The following is a 20,513-nucleotide window of genomic DNA, read 5'->3' as shown; positions in this document are numbered from 1 at the left end:
TTTCAACAAAAAAAAAAGGCAGAACTTTAAACGCTTTTTATTATTACAAAGTTAAGTTAATAATTTTTTTTTTCTTTTTTTTATTGAAATTTCAAAATTTATTCAAAGAAAAAAAAAAACTATTTTTAATTTTACATATAGAATTTAGGAATCGAATTACATCCAATGATTAAATGTATTTGATTAATTGGAATATACCAGCACATAAATCAATGCTATCACTTTTATTGAGTACAATTATTTTTACTTTTATTCTATTTGATAAAGTAAGTGAAAGCTTATTAATTAATGTATTTTTTTTTCCCTTTCAATTATTTAAATAATAAAAGTTTTGCCAATATAATGTGTATTTTTTTTTTTTTTTTTGCTAATTAATCGAAAATTAATTGCTAAGCTAATGCTAACACTATGATTATTTATATTTTCTAATAACATTTCTTTTTTTTTTTTTAATTTTAAATGAGCACAAAAAAAAAAAATTTAAAAATTTTAGTTTTATTTCAGGCAACTGCTCGACGTCGAAAATGCCCAGATGGATTTTGGAAGGAAGATGCTATTATACAAGCGCTAATGGAAAATTATACTAAAATATTACCTGAAATTGAAGATGCTGTACAAGTAGATGTTGAAATACATGTACAGGTATCGAATAAATTTAATCAACATTTTGTAATTATAATTTTTAATTTGATTAAAATATTTGACAAAAAGGAAAAATGAAATTTTTATTTGAGATATTAATATTCATTCATTGTTAATTATTAGTATAACAAATCAATTAATTTATTTTTTATGACTTTTTTTTTAAAATGCAAATTGAAATTACTTAGTATTTATTAAAATTCATATAATTTCACCTCAAAAAAAGGAGTGCAAAAAAAAAAAAAAAAAAAAAAAACGAAGAAAAAAGGAAGAAAATTTGTTTAATAATTTACTTGATGAATCTCTCTCTCTCTCTCTCTCTCTCTCTCTCTCTCTTTCTCTCTATCAAAATATTTAATGTTTTATTTATTAAATATTTTAATAATTAAATTACATATTGTATTTAATACATATGCATTTTTATGAAATAAATATTTTTTCTTAATTCTTAATTACAATTAATTACTAACAGATAAGAATTAAACATTTGAAAAAAAAAAAAAAAAAAAAAAAAAAAAAAAAAAAAAAAAAAAAAAAAAAGAAAATGGCAAAAAGAAAAATTTTTTTTCAGGATGTTTCAGCATTGAATGAAATTACCGCTGATTTTAACGTTGACATTTTATACACACAATTATGGAATGATCAATCATTAAGTTTTGCTAATTATAATGCTTGCAAGCGAAATATAACAATGGAATCAAAGTAAATTAATTAATTAATTAATTAAATAAACAAAAATAAAAATTTATAAAATAATTTTTAATTATAAATCCAATTTTTCAATGCAATATTGTATTACATTTTGGAGAAAAAAAAAAAAAAAAAAAAAAACGAATTAAAAAAAGACATAACATTATTGTTTGTTTGTTTTTTTTTTTTCGATTTTATTTAAATTTTGTTTTTATTTTACATTTAATCACTAAAATTTTTACTTTATTAATTAAAGTTAATTTTTAGAAACTTTTCAATGATTTGCTTAATTTTAGAAAGAATAAAAAAAAAAAAAAAAAACTAATGCATAAAGGAAAAAAGAAACAGTCAATTAAAATATTAACATTTCTTAGTTATGAATTTTTTCTAAATTCAAAAAAAAAAAATAAATAAATAAAATTTTTAATTGAAATATTAAAATTAATTGAGCAGGTTTATAACACATATTTGGACACCAAATACATGTATAATTAATGCAAAACGAACAATGATACATGCTTCACCAACTGATAATATTATGGTTATCTTATATGAAGTAAGTAAATAATATTTATTAATTACTTTGTTTATTTATTATTTCTAATTTTAATAATCAATTTTGTATAAAAATAAAATGAATTATGATATGTGATATAAAACTTTTTAAAAATATTACAAATATATGATTGAATTTTTTCATTAGTGCAAATTAATTCAATGAATTATGCTAAAAATTAAAAAATAAATGATTGATTATCTTTCCCAATGATAAAGTAGTGATAAGGTTGAAAAATAAGGCAAAAAAAAAAAAAAGAAGAAACAATTTTTTAAATTTTTTAAAATTAAAAATGATTCATTTTTATTGATAAGCATTTTTGAAGTAGTAATTATTAATTTACATTATTCAAAAATGATTTAGACCTAATTTATTTGTATGATTTAAGCCAGATTGTCTATTAGTGTGAATAAATTTCATTGATTGCAGTATTTCATTCAATTATTTTAGAATTACTTTTAAAAATGTGTTTTTAACTTAAGCTTTGATGAAAATTTTCAAGAAGCAATAAAGTTTTGGAAAAAATAAAAAATTATTTTTTTGAGAGTAATTATTTTTTTTTTACATTGTTTTTTTTTTTTTTTTACATTAATTTTTTTTTTTTTTCATTTTATTTCAAATATTTTTTTTTTCTCCTCTTTTAAAATTTTTCTCCTTATATCCATTTCTAGTCAACATTTTATTATTTCAAAAAGAAAAAAGAAAAAGATTTATTTTGAGATTTTAATGGCATTAAGAAACTTTCAATCGCCTAAATATGAAAATCATGAAATATTACAAATGTTTTATAATAAATTTTGCTTAAAAAATGAAAAAAAAAAAAAAAAAAAAAATTTTTTTTTTTAAAAATTCCATTGCTTAGGTAAAATTTTTTATATGCAATTTATTATCCATTATCAAATTCCTTGAATTTTATCATTAAATTTAAAATATTTTTTGGTTTTTTCATTTTATTTCAAATCAAATATCACTACGGGTATATTTCTCAAACTATTTGTTTAACATTTATTAATCTTTTTTTTTTTTTTTTTTATGTCAAACATAAATTTAATCACATTTTGATTACTAATTTTTTCTTAAAAGTTTTCTTCTAAAATGTTTTTTCTTTTTTTTTTAGAAAAATTAATGTTGCTAAAAATACAAAAGAATTGATCTCTCAGTTAAAATTCATTATTTTCATTGTTTTTACAAAAAAATTTCTTTATATAAAAAATAGAGTAATATAAAGTTTGATTTAAAATGAGAAAATAAATCTCTTAGAATTTAATTACTGGAATTTGAATGATAGAAAAAAAAAAAAACATCCATTAAACAAACTTTGTATTTAAAAAAAGTGCTAACAAATTTGAAATGCATTTTTAAAAATAAAAAATAAAAACTAAATGCATTTTTTTAAAATTACTTCAAAATGAAAAAATCTTAGAATTTAATTTTAAATTGTGAAATTTTTAGAATGGTACTATATGGGTTAATTATCGAATGTCTGTCAAAGCACCTTGTGATCTTGACCTGAGAATATTTCCTTTTGATACTCAATCTTGGTAATAAAAAAATTTTACACTAATCATCTGAAAATATTTGAAATTCCTTATGAAAAAAAAAAAAAGAAGATTTTTTAACCTAAAAAAATTTTTTAATTTCAACTTTTTTTTTTTTTTCATTAAAAAATAAAGCTAAAAACAAAAGTGAATTTAAAAAAAAAAAAAGACAAATTAAATTTAATACTGAAATGTATTTTCTGTTCCTTTTTTTTTAAACATATAGCAAATAATTAATATAAATTTGAAATAATAAAATTTGTTTATTTTGTTTTTTGTTTTTTTTTTTTTTTGTTTTTTTTTGCAGTACTTTAAGATTTGAATCATATTCGCATAATAAAGATGAAGTAACATTACGATGGATGAAAAATGCGATTACATTAATGAAACCGGTTCAGTTACCGGATTTCGATTTAGTATGTTATAGGACAAATAATGAGACAATACTTTATCCAAATGGTTATTGGGATCAACTTCAGGTAAATATTACTGATAAAAAAATAAATGAAAATGATAAAGGTAGAATGTGATTCTATAATTGTTTTTTTTTTTTTTTTTTTTTCAATCATTTATTAAATAATTTTAATTTTTATTATTCAGTTCTTTTCTTTTTTTCTTTTTTTTTTGTTTCAGTTATTTACTAAATATAATTTCAATTTAATTAACAAATGAATAAATAAATAAGCAAATAAATAGTATAACTTTTATATATACATATATCATATTGTTTCTTTAAATATTATTTAACTCATTTTTTTTTTTTCTTGCAGTTCTAATTTTTTATTTCTTGATTATTTTTCTCAATTTTCAACCTTTTGATTTAAACATTTGTATAAATAAATAAACAAATAAGCAAAATAAATAAACAGATAAATAATATGTGAATAAATAAGTTAACACTGAATTACTTTTTTTTAATAAATATATATATAATAATAAGTTAACATTGAATATATATATATAATAATAAGTTAACACTGAATATATATATAATAATAAGTTAACATTGAAAATATATATATAATAATAAGTTAACATTGAATTACTTTTTAATAATATATATAATACATATGTCTAATAAATTAATTATTATAACATATAATTATTGTTAATTAAGTGAATTAAAATGAAAAGCAAATCAAAATTTAATTATTTAGCTTACTTAACAATTTAATGAATTTTACAAATTTCTCTCTTTTATAGGTTATTTTTACTTTTAAACGACGTTACGGATTTTATATTCTACAAGCATATATACCAACTTATTTAACAATTATTGTTAGTTGGGTTGGCTTTTGCATGGAACCTAAGGCATTGCCAGCACGCACAACGGTTGGTGTGTCATCTTTGCTTGCTTTGACATTTCAATTTGGTAATATTCTCAAAAATCTTCCACGAGTTTCATATATTAAAGCTATGGATGTTTGGATGCTCGGTAAGTTAAACTTTTCCTTTTTTTTTTAAATTATATTAATGCAATTTATTCATGTAATTAATATAACATTGTTTAATTATTTAATTGGAATAAATTTCTTGAAATAAATTTTAAAAAATTTAGATGAATTTGAAAATGAATTTTAAATTAATTTAAATTACTGAAATAAACCTTAATAAATTAGAATAAATTTTGAAACGAGAGAGAGAGAGAGAGAGAGAAGAAATCATTTTATTATTAATATTAATTATTATTAGTAATATTTGCAGGTTGTATTACATTTGTTTTTTGTACAATAGTTGAATTAGCATTTGTATGCTTCATAACACGTTGTTTTGGTGGAAATTTGAAGAAAAAAATAACAAGAAAACAACGACAATGTAAACAACATCGTTCACAACAATTATGCTTGTCATCAGTATCACCAAATACTAATGATATTTATCATCGTCCTGATTGCTTATCAAGAAGTAAGTTATCATTGGAAATAAATTAATGGTTTTCTTTTTAATTTTTTTTTTTTTTTAATAAAAATTATCTAATTAATCTTTTTAGAGAAAAGAAAAGTAGGTTTTTTTTTTTTTCTTCTTCCTTTTTTCTTCTATTTGTCTGTTTTTTTTTTTTTTTTGTATTATCGTTTATTTATTAAAATATTAAGAATGTAATTGAATTTATTAAAATTTTATTTACATTCATACAATTACATAATTACATGAAGAAAAAAAAAAAGAAAGAAAAAGGGAGAAAATAAATAAAAACATAATTAAAAAAAGGAAAAAATGAATTTTGTTAGATTCATTTTCTTTTTTTTTTTTTTTTTTTACTTCAAATTCTTTCGTTTTCTTTTTTAAATCGTTTAAAATCTTTTTCAAATTGCTATAAAATTAATTTGTTTTTCTTCTCTTTCCTTCTTTTTTTTTTCAGCTTACTCATTATTTCCATCAACAAATTTAATGCATGGAAGAAAACAAAAGGGAAAATTGCAAAATAATACGATGGAAGCATCAATCTTTCGAAAATTACCATCACCATCATTAAGTATACAAAATTTATCTCATCCTACTCATATTTCAGAGGTTACAAATTTCGATGTTGATGGATTATTTACATCTGAAAAGGTTAGTTAATTAATTAGCTGATTAAGTTAATTAGCTGACGAAGAGTTTTTAACAATTTTTCTATTTATTTTTGGTAATAAAAAATTATTCGATTTGCATATTGTGGTAAAATAAATATATGAGCTGTTGATTAATTTTATAAAGCAATACAAATTGCTAATAGTTTTTATTATGCTAAAAAATTAATTTATCATATTTTTCTTCTCTAAACCCTCAGGCCACTTATCCTAATCGATATTCCGGTAAACGAAGTTTATTAACAATTGATATTAGACCGGAAACGGTTGACAAATTATCACTTGTATGCTTTCCACTTGCATTTACTCTTTTCAATGTGAGTTTTAAATCTTCTTCATTTTAATTTATTCGTATAAATGAGTGATGGCATATATGTTTTACTTGTAAGTAACTTCATAAAAGTTATCCCAAAGGAAAAGTCAATTCAAATGTAATGATCAATTGTTCATTTTTCATTCAGCAACTAACATTAATTTAGATATGACACTAAAAGTTAGTTGAGAAATTTAAAAATTAACTATAGAAAAAGATAACATTAAGTCTACCAAATATTTTGTTCATTTTAGCTTGTATATTGGTGGTACTATTTATTCAGTACACTCGAACATAGTGGAGGAATGACAGAATAGTAAATTATTTTGAAAAATTTACGAATTTATTAGAATTTGTGTATTTTGTAAATATATTTTTCCTTTCACAACTAATCACTGACACTTTCATCCGATGATTTTGTTTTTGAATGTATGAGGAATAATTTAAACAATTAAAAGATATAATCTACGTCAAGATGGAATTGAAATGAAAGCAATTACTTCTAAACTTTCGTCAACTTTCAAAGACATAGCTGGAATTCCTCCTAAAAACCTATTATCAGTCATTTTTATCCGCTTTCGAACAGAGGAATATAAATTTATTATTCGGCATCATCAACAAACAAAACTAATGATCAGTGGAATATAAATAATAGTTAACGACAGCATCACTGAAAACATAACGAATTTTAAATAAGAAAAACAGTTATAAAGATTTATGTTGCCATCAATCTGATTAAAAACATCAAAAGAAAAAACTAAAAACAAAATATAATTCAAATTTCGCTGTCCCTTTTACATTATATCAAGATGCATAAAACATGATTTTTTCCAAACTGCTGACTTCTGGAAGAATGAACTTCGAGAAAAAACACAACATCAACAAATTACGATATATATTTAAAAATTTCGTCCATTTTCTTATCAATATTGTTTTGAAAATCCAACATATCAGATGAGATCTGCCACTGAAATCAATGGAAAATAATAATCGATTTTTTTGAGACAATATTTTCAGCTCGTAAGCAAGAAAATAGCAGCGAAAAATTATTCGCAAGACCAACGACAACAGCAGTATAATATCAGAAATGCATTCAAACAAATAAGGTCAAGTTCTACAAAATTCAGTGCAAGTTGTTTTATTGCTGTTTACTATATCAGAATAAACATATAAGAATGATTCTAGTATCGAGAAGCTTTAGCAAACTGAAAATTACTGGAGTAATAATTGCATTCCAGTATTTACTTATTCCTATTTTGCTACAAGAGATCCTAACATCTAACCAAATTTACTTAATAACGACAACTGCAATTGTTTGAAGTGTTCGAAAAGTGAGAATCAAACATGCAAATTGAATATAAAAGCAACTGTTGAAATTCTTAAACAACATAATAAAAAACAAAACCACCAACCATTCATTGGCATTTCATCAATTTGAGTGGCATAATATTGTTCAATATCACGCAAAATACGGATGTCATCAGATTTCACGAAATTAATGGCAACACCCTTACGACCGAAACGACCAGATCGTCCAATTCTATAAATGGTGTAAACTTGTTGCCGTCTTTTATTTAATGAATTAAAACAGGATGAAAGAATTTAAAGATTTTACTGTTCAACAAACTTACCGATGGATATACAATTCACGATTGTTTGGCAAGTCATAATTGACAACAAGTGACACTTGTGGTATATCCAATCCACGCGCAAATACATCCGTTGAAATCAATAAACGACTAAAAAATTTTATGTATGAAATTTAAATCAATTCAAAAATACCAAATTTGAAAACTGGAGTATTGCTAATAGCTGTTTAAAATACAAAAAGTAAAATGCTAGTCCCATATTATTCTTTAATGTTAAAAGCAACCTGGCGCCCCCACGGAATTCCTTCATAATTGCGTCACGCTCCTTTTGTTCCATTTCTCCATGCATAGATGACACTGTGAAATTTGCCTCTTTTAATTTCTCAGCCAACCAATCAACCTATAAATCACTCTTTTCGTTCTTGGAAACATCAAATTCGAATATTATTCGAGATATTGATATGTTGTCGCTACTAAATCAGCACGTGCAATCAGTTTGCATAACAACTCTTGCCAAACTAACGAAACATGTCACATGTACTGGAAAGTAAGCTTCCAACTATTCATATGCCAACAAACTTCGCCAGAAACTTCCCTTCTATCACATTTAAAAAATAACCTTTCTTCGAGTGTTGCAAAAAATTACTGCCTGTGTGATTGTAAGAGTATCGTATAAATCACACAATGTATCGAATTTCCATTCTTCTCGATCAACTGCTACAAAGAACTGCTTGATGCCTTCTAGTGTCAATTCATCACTGAAAAATATTTTTGTTAGCAATCATAAAGTCCTGTACATGTATTATCAGTTTACATTCATTAAACTCATTCGTTTTGCATTTATTATTCACCTTCTTATTTCCGTTAGATATTAAAACATGAAACCAAAATACTGATGATGCACTTTTTACAAATCACACAAAATAACTTTGATGAATCAACATTGCTGGCGAACTTAACAACTAAAATCGATTAAAAAAATTGTTAAAACTAACCGTTTTACGAGGATACGAATAGGATCAGTCATAAATTTGCTTGTCATCTCAAGAATTTCATGAGGAAGGGTTGCTGAAAGAAGTACAACTTGTGCACCAGGTGGAAGATAACGATAGATATCATAAAGTTGCTCCTTGAATCCTTTGTTAAGCATTTCATCGGCTTCATCGAGTACCAACATTTTTATGCTTCGAGTACGCAAATTGCGGCGTCTGATCATATCTAGAACAATAATCTTTCGTTTTGCTTTTAAAGATTTACTGAGCTTTTTTCAGCCATCCTAAGTTTTTTTTTCTGCCATCCTAAACAACCAATATTATATACCAATATTATAAAGCTTTATATACCAATATTATAAAGCTTTTTTCAGCCATCCTAAACAACCAATATTATATATTAAAAACTCTTGATTCCAACAGTAGCATTAAATGATTGCAAAAACATTGCCCCAAAACACTTTACTCAAACTTTTTAAAATTACTCACCAAAAACTCGTCCAGGAGTTCCCGAAACGACATGTTGACCATAGTCAAGTTTACGAATATCTTCACCAACATTTGTACCTCCTATGCATGCATGGCACTGCACGTTCAAGTAATCACCCAAAGCAAGTACAACCTAAAAGATTCAAAACTACTTTTGTAAGGTCTCAATTTCATGGCAAACGTGAATTAAATAAATACGCATACCTTTTGTATTTGCACAGCTAATTCTCGAGTTGGTGATAAGATAAGCGCCTGTGTTTCACGTAGCGATATATCCAACGATTGCAATACAGCAATACTAAATGTCGCCGTCTTTCCGGTACCAGATTGGGCTCTGAAATATTGTAATTGATGAAAATCAATCACTATGATTGAAAGTCAAATCTATCTTGCATATTGCCTAAACTTACAATCAACATGATCACATTTCCTCATCAAATTAATTTAGAATATAACTTACTGTGCGATAACATCCCGACCCTTGACAATTTGTTTGATAGCACGCTGTTGAATTGCAGACGGCTTTTCAAATCCTGCAGTATTACCAAGTATCAATATGAGTAAGTGACGAAACAACTAAAGTTATTTAAACAATTTTTATAGCGTGGAAATGCAAACAAAATGATTAGCCAATGGAAAATATATTTCAATGCCAATAAATTTTTTAAATCATAAACAAGCTGCAATACACATAAACAAGCTGCAATAGAACGAGGCTTGGAACAGAGTTTTCTTTACAATTATAGTTTTACTCACAACCGTCATGTTGGTAGTAGCGTACAACTGTTCCTTTGGGTAACTTTTTCACCGTCCTATTCTTCAAGCAAATTTTCCTTTTTTGTTTAAAAAAAAAAAAAGAACCAACCATATGAGTAGATTCCACGCAATAATTCTTCGCCCAGTCCCATACTATCAAAAGTATGCACAACATCAACCTCTTCCGATGTTTCAAACTCAACGTTTGACAGATCTTCCGCCGTTGGCTCGATCTGTTTTCGATTTCGCTTTGACATATCTTATGTCGTTGATACTATATCTGTCAGCTTTAGAATTCAAGAAATAAATCAAGAAGATGAGGGAAACCAGACTGAAATTAAGTTATTAGGTCAGAAAGTTTGTAAAAAAGATCTCATAAAATGAGTCGTCATTGGTTATAATGTAATGCCAATGTGATAAAAAGCAAACATAAAAAATTGTGATTTTAGTAGCAAATTCTAAAACTTTAACCAGAAGCAAACAATTTAGTACAATGTTTAGTAATACCACCCAGAAAAAAACTTTCAATGATTAAAATGCTAAAGAAAACTTTAACCAAGAGTTTGACAGGCTATACCGGCTAGTTTTACAGGCCAATAAATAATCGTTCATCTTTCAAGAAAGCTTACAACGGAAGTGACCTTTGTTACAAAATGCTATTAGAATTTAGAAGACTCATCAGAAATTCCACAAATTTAGCTAAACAATCTCAAATTTATTTATCAATCCTAGAAATCAACAATTAATCGAAAATTTGTCAATTTATTTGCCAATGCAAAAATGCAATCAGAAGAAAAGTTTAACCAAAAAATCGAATAAACTTAAATTCCTCTACGTGACACTACCGCGGTAGCAGAACAAAACGCAACCACACAAAGGTTATGACACGAACAGCAATAAATAGTACTAAGCAAATGTCTTCATAAACCATTAAATTGTGACTCGGCCGTGTTTAACTCCTATCTAAAATGCGACTCGGGCCGAGGATTATGAAATCAGAAAAAATTATGAGATTTTATCAGTTCAATGCAAGCAAATATTCCAAATATTCCATATTTATTTCATTTCGAATTAGAAAGAAGAAGAAAGAGAAGAAAGATCAAACAATGATTAGTAACACTTTCATTTTTAATTCTTACAAAATTTCAACAAAATAGAAGTCGTTTTTTCTTTTAATTTATCAAAATTTTCCATTTGTCATCTTTTTTTTTCCTCCTAAATTTTAACAAAAGTTTTCATAAGCTATATTACATATTACACACGAAAGTTATTATAACTTCGACATCATTACTCGAATATGTAAAATTTAACGTGGGAATGACCGAAATGTCGCATGCAAGGAAAGAGCCATATCACTTAATGATTAGATAATCAGGCATAAAGTGACTAAATGTCCCTTTCACCTATTTCCTATTGCAACCATATTAAAAGACACAAAGATAAATTTAGAAAAAAAGTTCGGAAGATAAAGAAGAAAATAATAATAAAGTCAACTAATTAAGCAACTCAAAATTCCACTAATAACTTTCCACTAATCAAAAAATACATCTTTTATCCACAAAGATATACATATATAAGATAGAAAAAAAAAAAAAAAAAAAAAAAAAAACATAAAAAACATGCTTACATTCATCAATTAAATTATATTTTTCAATATAATAAAAAAAAAAAAAAAAAGAAAAACGTAAATAGGGTGCAAATTTCCACAAAAAGCAATAAATATATCGAAATAATACATCTCAAATTATCCATGAATGCCAAATAGATTTGCATCAAATTAGGAAATAATTTTGATAAATGATAAATAAGTAAGTAGCAATTTAAGCTTAAACCTATCGCAAAATAATTTTGATGTATGTTTGTTGTAATTTTCCATTTTTTGTATCATTTGATATTTCATTTTGTATTTAAGAAATTATTCTAATTGTGAAATTATTTTCGTTTAGAATATGCCAGCAAGTGCTAAACAGGTATTATTTAGTTTTAGAATTTAAAATAATTAGGGTTAATTGATATCGTAACAGTAAATTACTAATCACTTATTTTTATACAATGAAGTTATTTTCATTAGATTGAACTTCAGTGAATTTTATCATTTTATTTTGTTGCACTTGAAATTAATCAAATTTTAGTGCTTCTTCGTTTTGATCAAATTACACGAATATATCTGATTTATTGGATTAGAAATGAAATTTGTCGGAAATTGCTAAATGGATACATTTCCTAAATGGGAAGCAATAACAAAAACGGAAGTGGACGAGAATTATATCAAAACTTTGGGTAAATCCAATTGTGATTAATTAAGATTAATTAAGTGAAGGAAATTTAACATAATGAAGATTAACTTAACATAATTTCAATGGATTTAGTAAGATAGTATTGGTAGTGAATAAGAATAATTATAGGAATCATAAGTAATTTTTCTTTTTTTTTTTTTTTTTAAGGAAGAAGTAAAAATTTTGTAAGTAAACTCAAGCTATTCTCTGGATGAATAAAATTTTAGTACTGTGCTTAGTCTAGAATGAATTGTTAATTCTAGTGTGCCTATATAAGAAACTCATATAGAAGTTAATTATGGAGTTAATTTGGAAAGTATTAAGAAAAATAAATAAAGATGATCACTCCAGTGATAACCTTTTTTCATGAAGTACGATTTGAAGCAGGAATTGATCAAATTGCAGTAGCACAGAACAGATTGAGAATTTTTATTAAATTATAAATTGTTTGCAGAAAATAAATTGCGAAAGTTACGCAAAGACGAAGCGCAGTTAAATTCCAAAGATATATTGAATGATTTGAAAAGTTATCGAGAAGATAAGGTTGGGTATCTTTTAACTAAGTCATATTTTATGTTTGAGAATTTTAGTTGCTCTGAAAAATAATTTTGTAAACTTTTAATCTCTTCATTGTGGTAAAGTATCAGAATAACAAAAAAGCAGTTGCACAACAACTGTAATTATAGTAAAATTCAGAATCTGTTATGTAAATATTATTAAGTAAAAATGAAGTGCGATAAATTGCACAGGCTGAAATCGGTTGAAGTAATCCATAATAAAATATCTGTTTGCAAATAGAATATTTCAAGTTAGGGAATTGAATTATTCAAAGAAATGTATTATAAGTGATTTTACTTAATTTTTTCCTTTTTTATCTTTCAGCTTTTCCATTTGTTGACAAAATCAGAGCATTGCTTCGAAGACAACTTTGCTGATCATCCAGTTGTAGTTTCATATTTACGACGCAAATTGGCACCGCAAACAGTTGCTTTATATTACAGTGAACTTACTGCTTTACTTGAGGCCGATGAGGTAGCACTGAAAAATTCAGGAACAAGTGAAGAAGTAACTCCAGCAAAGACATCGATCCCAAATACCGCCGAAGAATCCAAGCTGGTTATTTTATCTCGATAATTAAACTTCCAGAATATTTTAAGAATATGAAATATTTTAAGTTTTTGAAAAGTACTGCTGCAATACATTAGTCCTAAATACTGAAATTTCAAGGTTGTTTTTATTTATAATAATTGAACTGCTAGTAATTCCCTGTATTTCAGTAAGTTTTTTCTTTCATTGATAAATATTATATTTAAAAATGAATGTTGTCTATTAATAATGCAAATATAAAGATTTTTTTTTTTTGCAGACATTTCCGAAATTAGGTTTTTTTTTTTTTTTTTTTAACCGAGAAAAAAGTTTAGCAAAGAAAATTTCAGGTCGCGTACCAGGAATATCATTTAAACAAATAGAGAAAAGTGAATTAAAAGCAATAAAAATGAAGTGGAAGGAGCGGAGCTTTATTCCTCTTTTATATTGCAATACGTATAGTTTGCACCAATTATCAGGTGATTCGAAGAAATTGACTACTCACTAAATTTTCCTTAAAGTGTTACACTTTATCTTCCTACGAAAAAGATATAAAAGATATACGCTTCCTTGCAAACTGTTAAATAATTATTTCTTTCTAATTTCTGCAGTGTTACTGATCTTTTCTTTTGTTTTAAATTGAGAATTTTCTAGAGCATAACGTTATTTGTGTTACATTGTCCGGAAAAGTACATTGGACAAATGACACAGAACCAACAGATTTAGTTGTATTATTCAACGAAAATCTAGATAATGGTGAAAATTTGGAAATTGTTGCATCTGATTATACAAAACAAAGTGGCAGTGATGATGTAGCAGTTCTTGTTACATGGTTTGCTTTTCTTTCAATTTCTTAATATTTTTAGATCATTTTTAAATTATTATTATTTGTCAAAAAAAGAGTAAATACTTACTTAGCAAAAAAATTTTCGTTTTGCTTTTTTATTATGTTCTTATATTAAAATCAAATTTTCTTTGTAGTTGGGTATTATTTGATCAGTTTTGGCTACCAAAACGTTATTTTGCTGCAATGTTCAAAATAACAGCCGATTGTAAATTCAGTTTAAGTAAGTTATCGATTACAAATCATATTGTATTCTCAGATTTTTTTGAATTAAAAATTTTTTAGATTTATTATTTTTATTTGTCATTCTTTGGTTTGGATCTAAACATTATCTACGATTACTGTTACTTTTTAGATGTTTTTTTTTTTTCTTTTTCAGGTTATAAATTGGAACTTGATAATGTTCCTTCGTATACTCGAATAACAGCTGAGGCAGCGGTTGCTAATAATCGCCACTGCTGGCTTATATTTACCGCTTCACGTGCTGCTCGTTTATTTGTTGTCCAGGTTTCAATGAATAACTTTTTTATTTAGATTTTAATGAATAAAATAACAAATTAGCATTTATTTCCGATTTTATGAGTTTTACTTGAAGAAGTTGAAATTTCAGCCCGTATCACTTGAAGTAGAAGAGATTGATTCAGTTGGTGACATTTATCCAGGACTTGATTTGGGTGATCTACCAGGTTCTGCTATTAGGTCATTTATTTATTTTCGATTTCTTAGATAACAGTACGATTATTCGTAATATAATACTAATTCATAATCGTAATATAAATGATATTGAAGGTGTTATATTGCAGTTTTGCTATCAGCAATGATAGGAGCAATTAAAATAAATAATGTTGAAGATAATGTTTTGCAATTTTATCATTTCCATTTGCAGATCAAATTGTCTTCAAACATCAACATATCGATGGTCTGTACTTGGTTTTGATACAGGTTATGTGATTGTAACAGCATTATCGATGCGAACAAATTTTATAGAGGACAGGTATTTATTATTTTCTATTAACTTAATTATTCTTTTACTATTTATCTTTTTCCTGGAGATAATTTATTACTCCTTTATTGCAAGATTAATTTCATTTTCGATTATTTTTTGGGACGATTTGCAGGAGTAAATTGAAATTTTCTGGTGCCATATCAGTTCTGCTAATTTTGCAACACATTGGACGAGAGGATAAAATTTCGGTGCTAGTATCTTCAACGTTAGGACCAGCAGCCGTATGGATGCTATTTCTATCTCCGGATAAAAGTCATTTTGAGTGGAAAAGAATGACGGTATTGGAGGATACACGTGGCCATGATGCTGTTGTATGTTCTGCATCCGGTCATCAGTTGATTGCAATTGGAACATATGGTGGAGTAAGTTCTACTTTGAAATTTTCGAGCTAACAAAATTTTAAGTTGGGCTGTTCTTTTGGAAAAATTAAATAGTCTCGTAAATTGAAATGGCTTCTTAAGTTTACTTCTGTAATTCGATGAACCATACATAACTGTGATGAGTATTGTAATACTCCGTTCTTTGCATATCATTATTTACTTTTTGCATATTTGAAATTGATTATATTTTTAGCGTTTCGATGGTTAGAGATTTCAATTTTGATTTTCCTACTATTTTTTTTTTCAAAAATAAACCAATTTTAATTTCAAACCATTTATTGATTTCATTTAGGTCATTTTGATATATAAACGAGCAGATTTGTTATCAGATGATAATTATGCAGCTCCCTACTCAGTTATTGAAATGCATGTGTCAGTGATATCAATGATTTTTCTCAGAGATGATAAGTTAGCAGTTTTAACAACCAGTGGTTTGCATACTGTTGAATGCCAGAGGCAGAACGATAAAACTGCCATCGTTTATTGATTTTTATTGCTTCATTTCATTTATATTGTGTTAATGTAGTTATCGATTTTATTTGACAGATAAATTCTTTTTATAGTTACGATTTTCCGGATAATTTTGAGATCGTTAGGTTGATCTCTTAATTATCCTGAAGTGTTGTAAGCAAAATTTAATCATCCAAAACTCTGTTCCGAATTCTTTTTGTAATCTACTTATTTTTTGCGTGTGCTACATTTTTAATTTTGAATTTCAATACTTAACAACATAAGAATTTAATGTAATATAAAAAATTTCAGTCATTTGAAACTCTTTGTTGACAGTATTGCAAATCTTCAAGAGTAAAGAAGTTTAAAATATGAGTCAAAAAGTCGGACAGTTAATCGAATATTGAATTTTAGAAAAAGAAATGAAGTCCTGAAAAATCATCAGTCCATTATTCAAATTATTTAATTTGAGTTTTTCCCACTTTCCATTCATTCCTGATTCACCAGGACACTGTTGCTAACATGTCAGTAATGCAAAATAGTGTTCCTTTTAGACCTTATTTATGCAATTATCACCGAAGTGGAATAAACATTATGCAAGATCGAACGAATCGTATCATTCATAATCACAAAGATACGGACGGTATTTCCCTGATATGTACGGTACGGTTTGATTTTCCGGATATTTGTATCTGGATGAACATTCAGTAATTATCGAGCTACACTAATACTTATAGAATTCTATCATGTTTCACTGGCACAGTGATATTTTTATTTCATGCGATATATTTATACTAGTTTGTTGGAAGAAATTCAGAAGGTAATACAGAAATTGGGAAAAAAAAAATAATTATATAATATAGGTGAGATAATATTATCATAAAAATTTTTCAATTCTTTATGGCACTAATAATTAACTTGAATTCATTGATGATACTAATAATACTGACTTGTTTTATATATTTCTCATATAATAATTCAAGTTTAATTTGTTTTAAATTTAAAGTCTCAAAAATTTTTAATGTGCTAATATGTTTTCTACAAATTATCAGTTATATCATTCACAGAGCTATAAAAAAAACTTCTATGTGAAAATTTTTTTCAAAAGAATTTTTTCATGCTCACATTGCTTAATTTTCAAAAGTTACTGCTTTATCAAAAGACTTACAATTTATTTTAAACGATAAGATGAAATTTATACGCTTTGTTTGCAAATTTCGTTTAATCGTTAGTCCCAATTTATTTGTTATTTCAGCCCAATTTAGCCAAACAAATATTCATTTTTTCATTTGACAAAAGAAATCATTTAGGATCATTTAATCAGACAAAATTCATTAAACGAAGTTTTCGTGCAAAATTAGGACCCAATGGTAGCCAAGATTTGTGACTCATTCATGGTCAAAAAAAAAAATTTAAGTACTATTTAAAAAAAAAATAGAGATTAAATAAAAGTGAAATTTTGTGACATAAAACGAGCATAACAAATAACAAAAAAAGAAAATCTGAAAAGCATTTATATGAGGAATTTGTTAAATATAATATAACTTAAATTAAAAACTCAATAACTAACAAAAAGTGCATGTAACGAGATTTCCTGAAAGAATATGGTAATACTTTTGAAGAAATTCATATTGTTACCATTTTGATTACATAAAAATTTCGTGGCATTGGATTAGCTGAATTAAAAGTCTTTTAAGAAAGTTAGTATCAAATTCATTGAAAGATTTAAAAAATTTAAAAACAAAAAACTCAGTAAATATAAACTTTAATAATTTTGAATTGAAATTATATTCATTGCTTTTTCGCCAATTTTTCTTTTATTTTGAATAAACAAAGTCTTTTTGTCTTCGTAAAATTAATTAATTATTCTTCTAGGAAATTTCCGCTTCTTCCTTTTCTTTAACATTAAACTAAGCCAATAGGAATGAAAGGAAATTGTGGCAAAATGGGCAAAATTTTATGGCTAAAAGTTTTTCAAAAAATAAAATCAACTGAATATTGCTTCAGCACAATAAAACAGACGGAAGGAATAGGAATGTTTCCGTTTTTCCTGATATACCGAAAATATCGATTTCACATCCTTTTTCCCCTCATTAAAGTCCCATCTGGAAGATTTATTTTTTTTTTCTCCCTTTCATTGAAGAAAAAAGAGATCGCTGCATGCGAGTAACTATTACTAATTAAAAAAGATATGCGACGAGAAAATGGAATAGTTTGAAAGGAAAGAATTGAAATTGAAAGTTAAAAGTTTGAAGTAATTTGTTTGTAATGATGCATTGAACAAAAGAAAATTATTATTTGAATAATTTTAAGAATTAATTTCCTTAGTCCTTGAGAAATGCAATATTCAAATCATTCGTTTTCTCTCTAAATTTTTTCGGTTAGCTCAATAACTGAATAATATTAATTAGTGAAAGTTGAAAATTTGCAAGTGCACAGCATCTCATACATTTACTTACAATTTATAATTTCCATTTCACTATAACAGTTCGAAGATTAATTACATTGCAAACTTTTCGGAAACAAATTGAAAATTGTATTTGCTGTGATACATCTGACATAGTTAATCAACGTTTTTCACATATTTAATATATTTGACATTAATAACTTCATATAATTGATTGGCAATTTAATTAATAGTTTTGAATATTTGTGCAAAAATTTTTAATTTACTCATATGAAATGGAATATATTAAAAGAAATCTAATTATGTACAAATATTTCTTCAAGTTACTTTTTAGGTTAGCGAAAAATGACAAAAATATTTGCCAGCAAGAGAAAAACATCAAAAAAAGTTTTTTTTTTTTTTCAGTCATTTCTTTTTTTTTATCTCTCTCTCTCTCTCTCTCTCTCTCTCTCTCTCTCTCTTCTATTTCTTTGCTTGTTTATTTTCCGGAAATATCATTAAGTTTGATGAACTATTAACACATTATTTGATGTCAATCGTTTTAAATGCAATTTAGTTCTTCAAAAAAATGAAAAAGAAAAAAAGAAAGGATCTATGGAAGAGAAAAATGGATGACTTTGAGTTTAAATTAGCTTTTTTTCTTCTTGATTTGATTAATTTTGAATTGGCTTTTGTTAAATTTGAAATTTTGGATTATTCTAAATGAGTGAAATGATTTCACAAAGATTTAAAGCTAAGATAGGATTAATCTTTGAGATATGTTTATGATAATTCCCAGAGATATTTGCATTTGTGTGCTACCTTATCCGATACTAACAACTGTTATACCATTTGCTAATGAAACGAATAAGGTAAATTAATTGAAATGTTTCGATTGTTATTGCAAAAAACTATTTAACATTCAATTGTAGAATTAAACAGAAAGTAGTAGAATTAATTTTAATGATTCAATTGTAACAATGAGAAATTGAAAATAGCGATTTTTTAAAGAAAACATTCCGTCACAATAATCTTTTTCATTCGTTTCAAAAAAAGTTTGACATTTTTCACTGAATGTTTTACTTTCATCCGACTTTAAAATGCAAAATGTAAAAGTATAATAAGTAAGAATTTAAGAACTGGAAAAAATTTATCTAAAAATTTTTTTTTTCCATTTTCATTTCCCTTTTTTTTTTTGAATTTTTATAAAATCATGGAATTGTATACATAAAATCAATGCAAATACATTTTCTTATAAATATGAATTTTGTTGCATTCTCTGTTTATTTTCCATCTTTGATAATACAAATACGATTGAGTAATCATACCATTATCAATGCGATAAACAATTGTTATCCATTTCTGATTTTTATCTTTTCTGCAAATTTTTTCACTGAGAAAGTTTTTGTTTTATCCATTTTGTTTCTACGATTAGAATCTTAACAAATAATTTAGAAGACAACATATTATTAAATTGTCTGTTCGTATAGATTTCACTTATTTTTAAATTGTTTTTTCAGCTTACTCAAACTTCTTTCAAAATAAAGTGTGTTTTCTAGCAGTAGCTATTGTATTTGAAAGGAATTAAAAAATAAAATTTAGTGAAATAATTTCAAAGAATTATTTCAAGAAAAAAAAATTTTTTTGTTAAATTCCATAAGCAATAAATAATATATCTATTTTTTGCTCATTATGACATAATGAAATTTGCTTTAAAAAGCTCTAAATTAAATAAAAAAAATATTGCAAAAAAATTTGATTTATTAATAGAACTGTCATCCACTATTAATATAATAATATTTAATTAAGCTTTTGAATTTGTTCCAAAGATATGAGTGATCCATTTTCTATAAACTTTTTTATTTAGATAAATGTTGAAGTAAATTGTTTTTGTCAACAAAAGCAGATGAAATACCAAAAAAAAAAAAAAAAAAACAAAACCATTAAATT

At 25.4% G+C, this 20,513-nt stretch overlaps 4 protein-coding genes across 6 annotated transcripts; 3 read left to right on the top strand and 1 right to left on the bottom strand.

Annotated features, from left to right (window-relative positions):
* Nucleotides 1-212: 212 nt before the first annotated feature.
* Nucleotides 213-6,626, top strand: Bma-mod-1 (Uncharacterized protein; the record flags this gene model as incomplete). 2 transcript variants are annotated; one of them, XM_043082488.1, is made up of 11 exons in its annotated part: nt 213-266; nt 505-642; nt 1,214-1,344; nt 1,786-1,888; nt 3,341-3,429; nt 3,734-3,905; nt 4,630-4,861; nt 5,131-5,331; nt 5,936-5,979; nt 6,197-6,313; nt 6,564-6,626. In XM_043082488.1, the coding sequence occupies 11 exons, from the start codon at nt 213-215 to the stop codon at nt 6,624-6,626; spliced, it is 1,344 nt and encodes a 447-aa protein (XP_042938422.1). The 2 variants fall into 2 exon arrangements, with proteins under 2 accessions (XP_042938422.1, XP_042938421.1); XM_043082487.1 differs by having other exon boundaries at nt 5,786-5,979.
* A 633-nt stretch (nt 6,627-7,259) lies between these two features.
* Nucleotides 7,260-10,392, bottom strand: Bm13697 (ATP-dependent helicase DDX48, putative; the record flags this gene model as incomplete). Of its 2 annotated transcripts, none has more annotated exons than XM_001894333.2 (10): nt 7,260-7,276; nt 7,722-7,849; nt 7,941-8,048; nt 8,183-8,298; nt 8,518-8,656; nt 8,894-9,116; nt 9,380-9,512; nt 9,584-9,713; nt 9,840-9,912; nt 10,245-10,392. In XM_001894333.2, the coding sequence occupies 10 exons, from the start codon at nt 10,390-10,392 to the stop codon at nt 7,260-7,262; spliced, it is 1,215 nt and encodes a 404-aa protein (XP_001894368.2). The 2 variants fall into 2 exon arrangements, with proteins under 2 accessions (XP_001894368.2, XP_042938420.1); XM_043082486.1 differs by having other exon boundaries at nt 10,245-10,287.
* Nucleotides 10,393-12,345: 1,953 nt separating this feature from the next.
* Nucleotides 12,346-13,880, top strand: Bm8818 (Uncharacterized protein; the record flags this gene model as incomplete). The annotated part of the gene is made up of 4 exons (XM_043082485.1): nt 12,346-12,415; nt 12,866-12,954; nt 13,294-13,527; nt 13,848-13,880. 4 exons carry the CDS (start codon nt 12,346-12,348, stop codon nt 13,878-13,880), a joined length of 426 nt encoding a protein of 141 aa, XP_042938419.1.
* Nucleotides 13,881-13,906: 26 nt separating this feature from the next.
* Nucleotides 13,907-16,214, top strand: Bm9279 (Uncharacterized protein; the record flags this gene model as incomplete). The annotated part of the gene is made up of 8 exons (XM_043082484.1): nt 13,907-13,976; nt 14,152-14,329; nt 14,479-14,564; nt 14,721-14,848; nt 14,952-15,040; nt 15,228-15,335; nt 15,460-15,709; nt 16,020-16,214. 8 exons carry the CDS (start codon nt 13,907-13,909, stop codon nt 16,212-16,214), a joined length of 1,104 nt encoding a protein of 367 aa, XP_042938418.1.
* Between the last annotated feature and the right edge of the window lie 4,299 nt (nt 16,215-20,513).

Source organism: Brugia malayi (assembly GCF_000002995.4).
Source record: "Brugia malayi strain FR3 genome assembly, contig: Bm_v4_Chr4_scaffold_001, whole genome shotgun sequence".
Taxonomy (NCBI): domain Eukaryota; kingdom Metazoa; phylum Nematoda; class Chromadorea; order Rhabditida; family Onchocercidae; genus Brugia; species Brugia malayi.
This window is presented reverse-complemented; position numbering and strand designations above follow the sequence as displayed.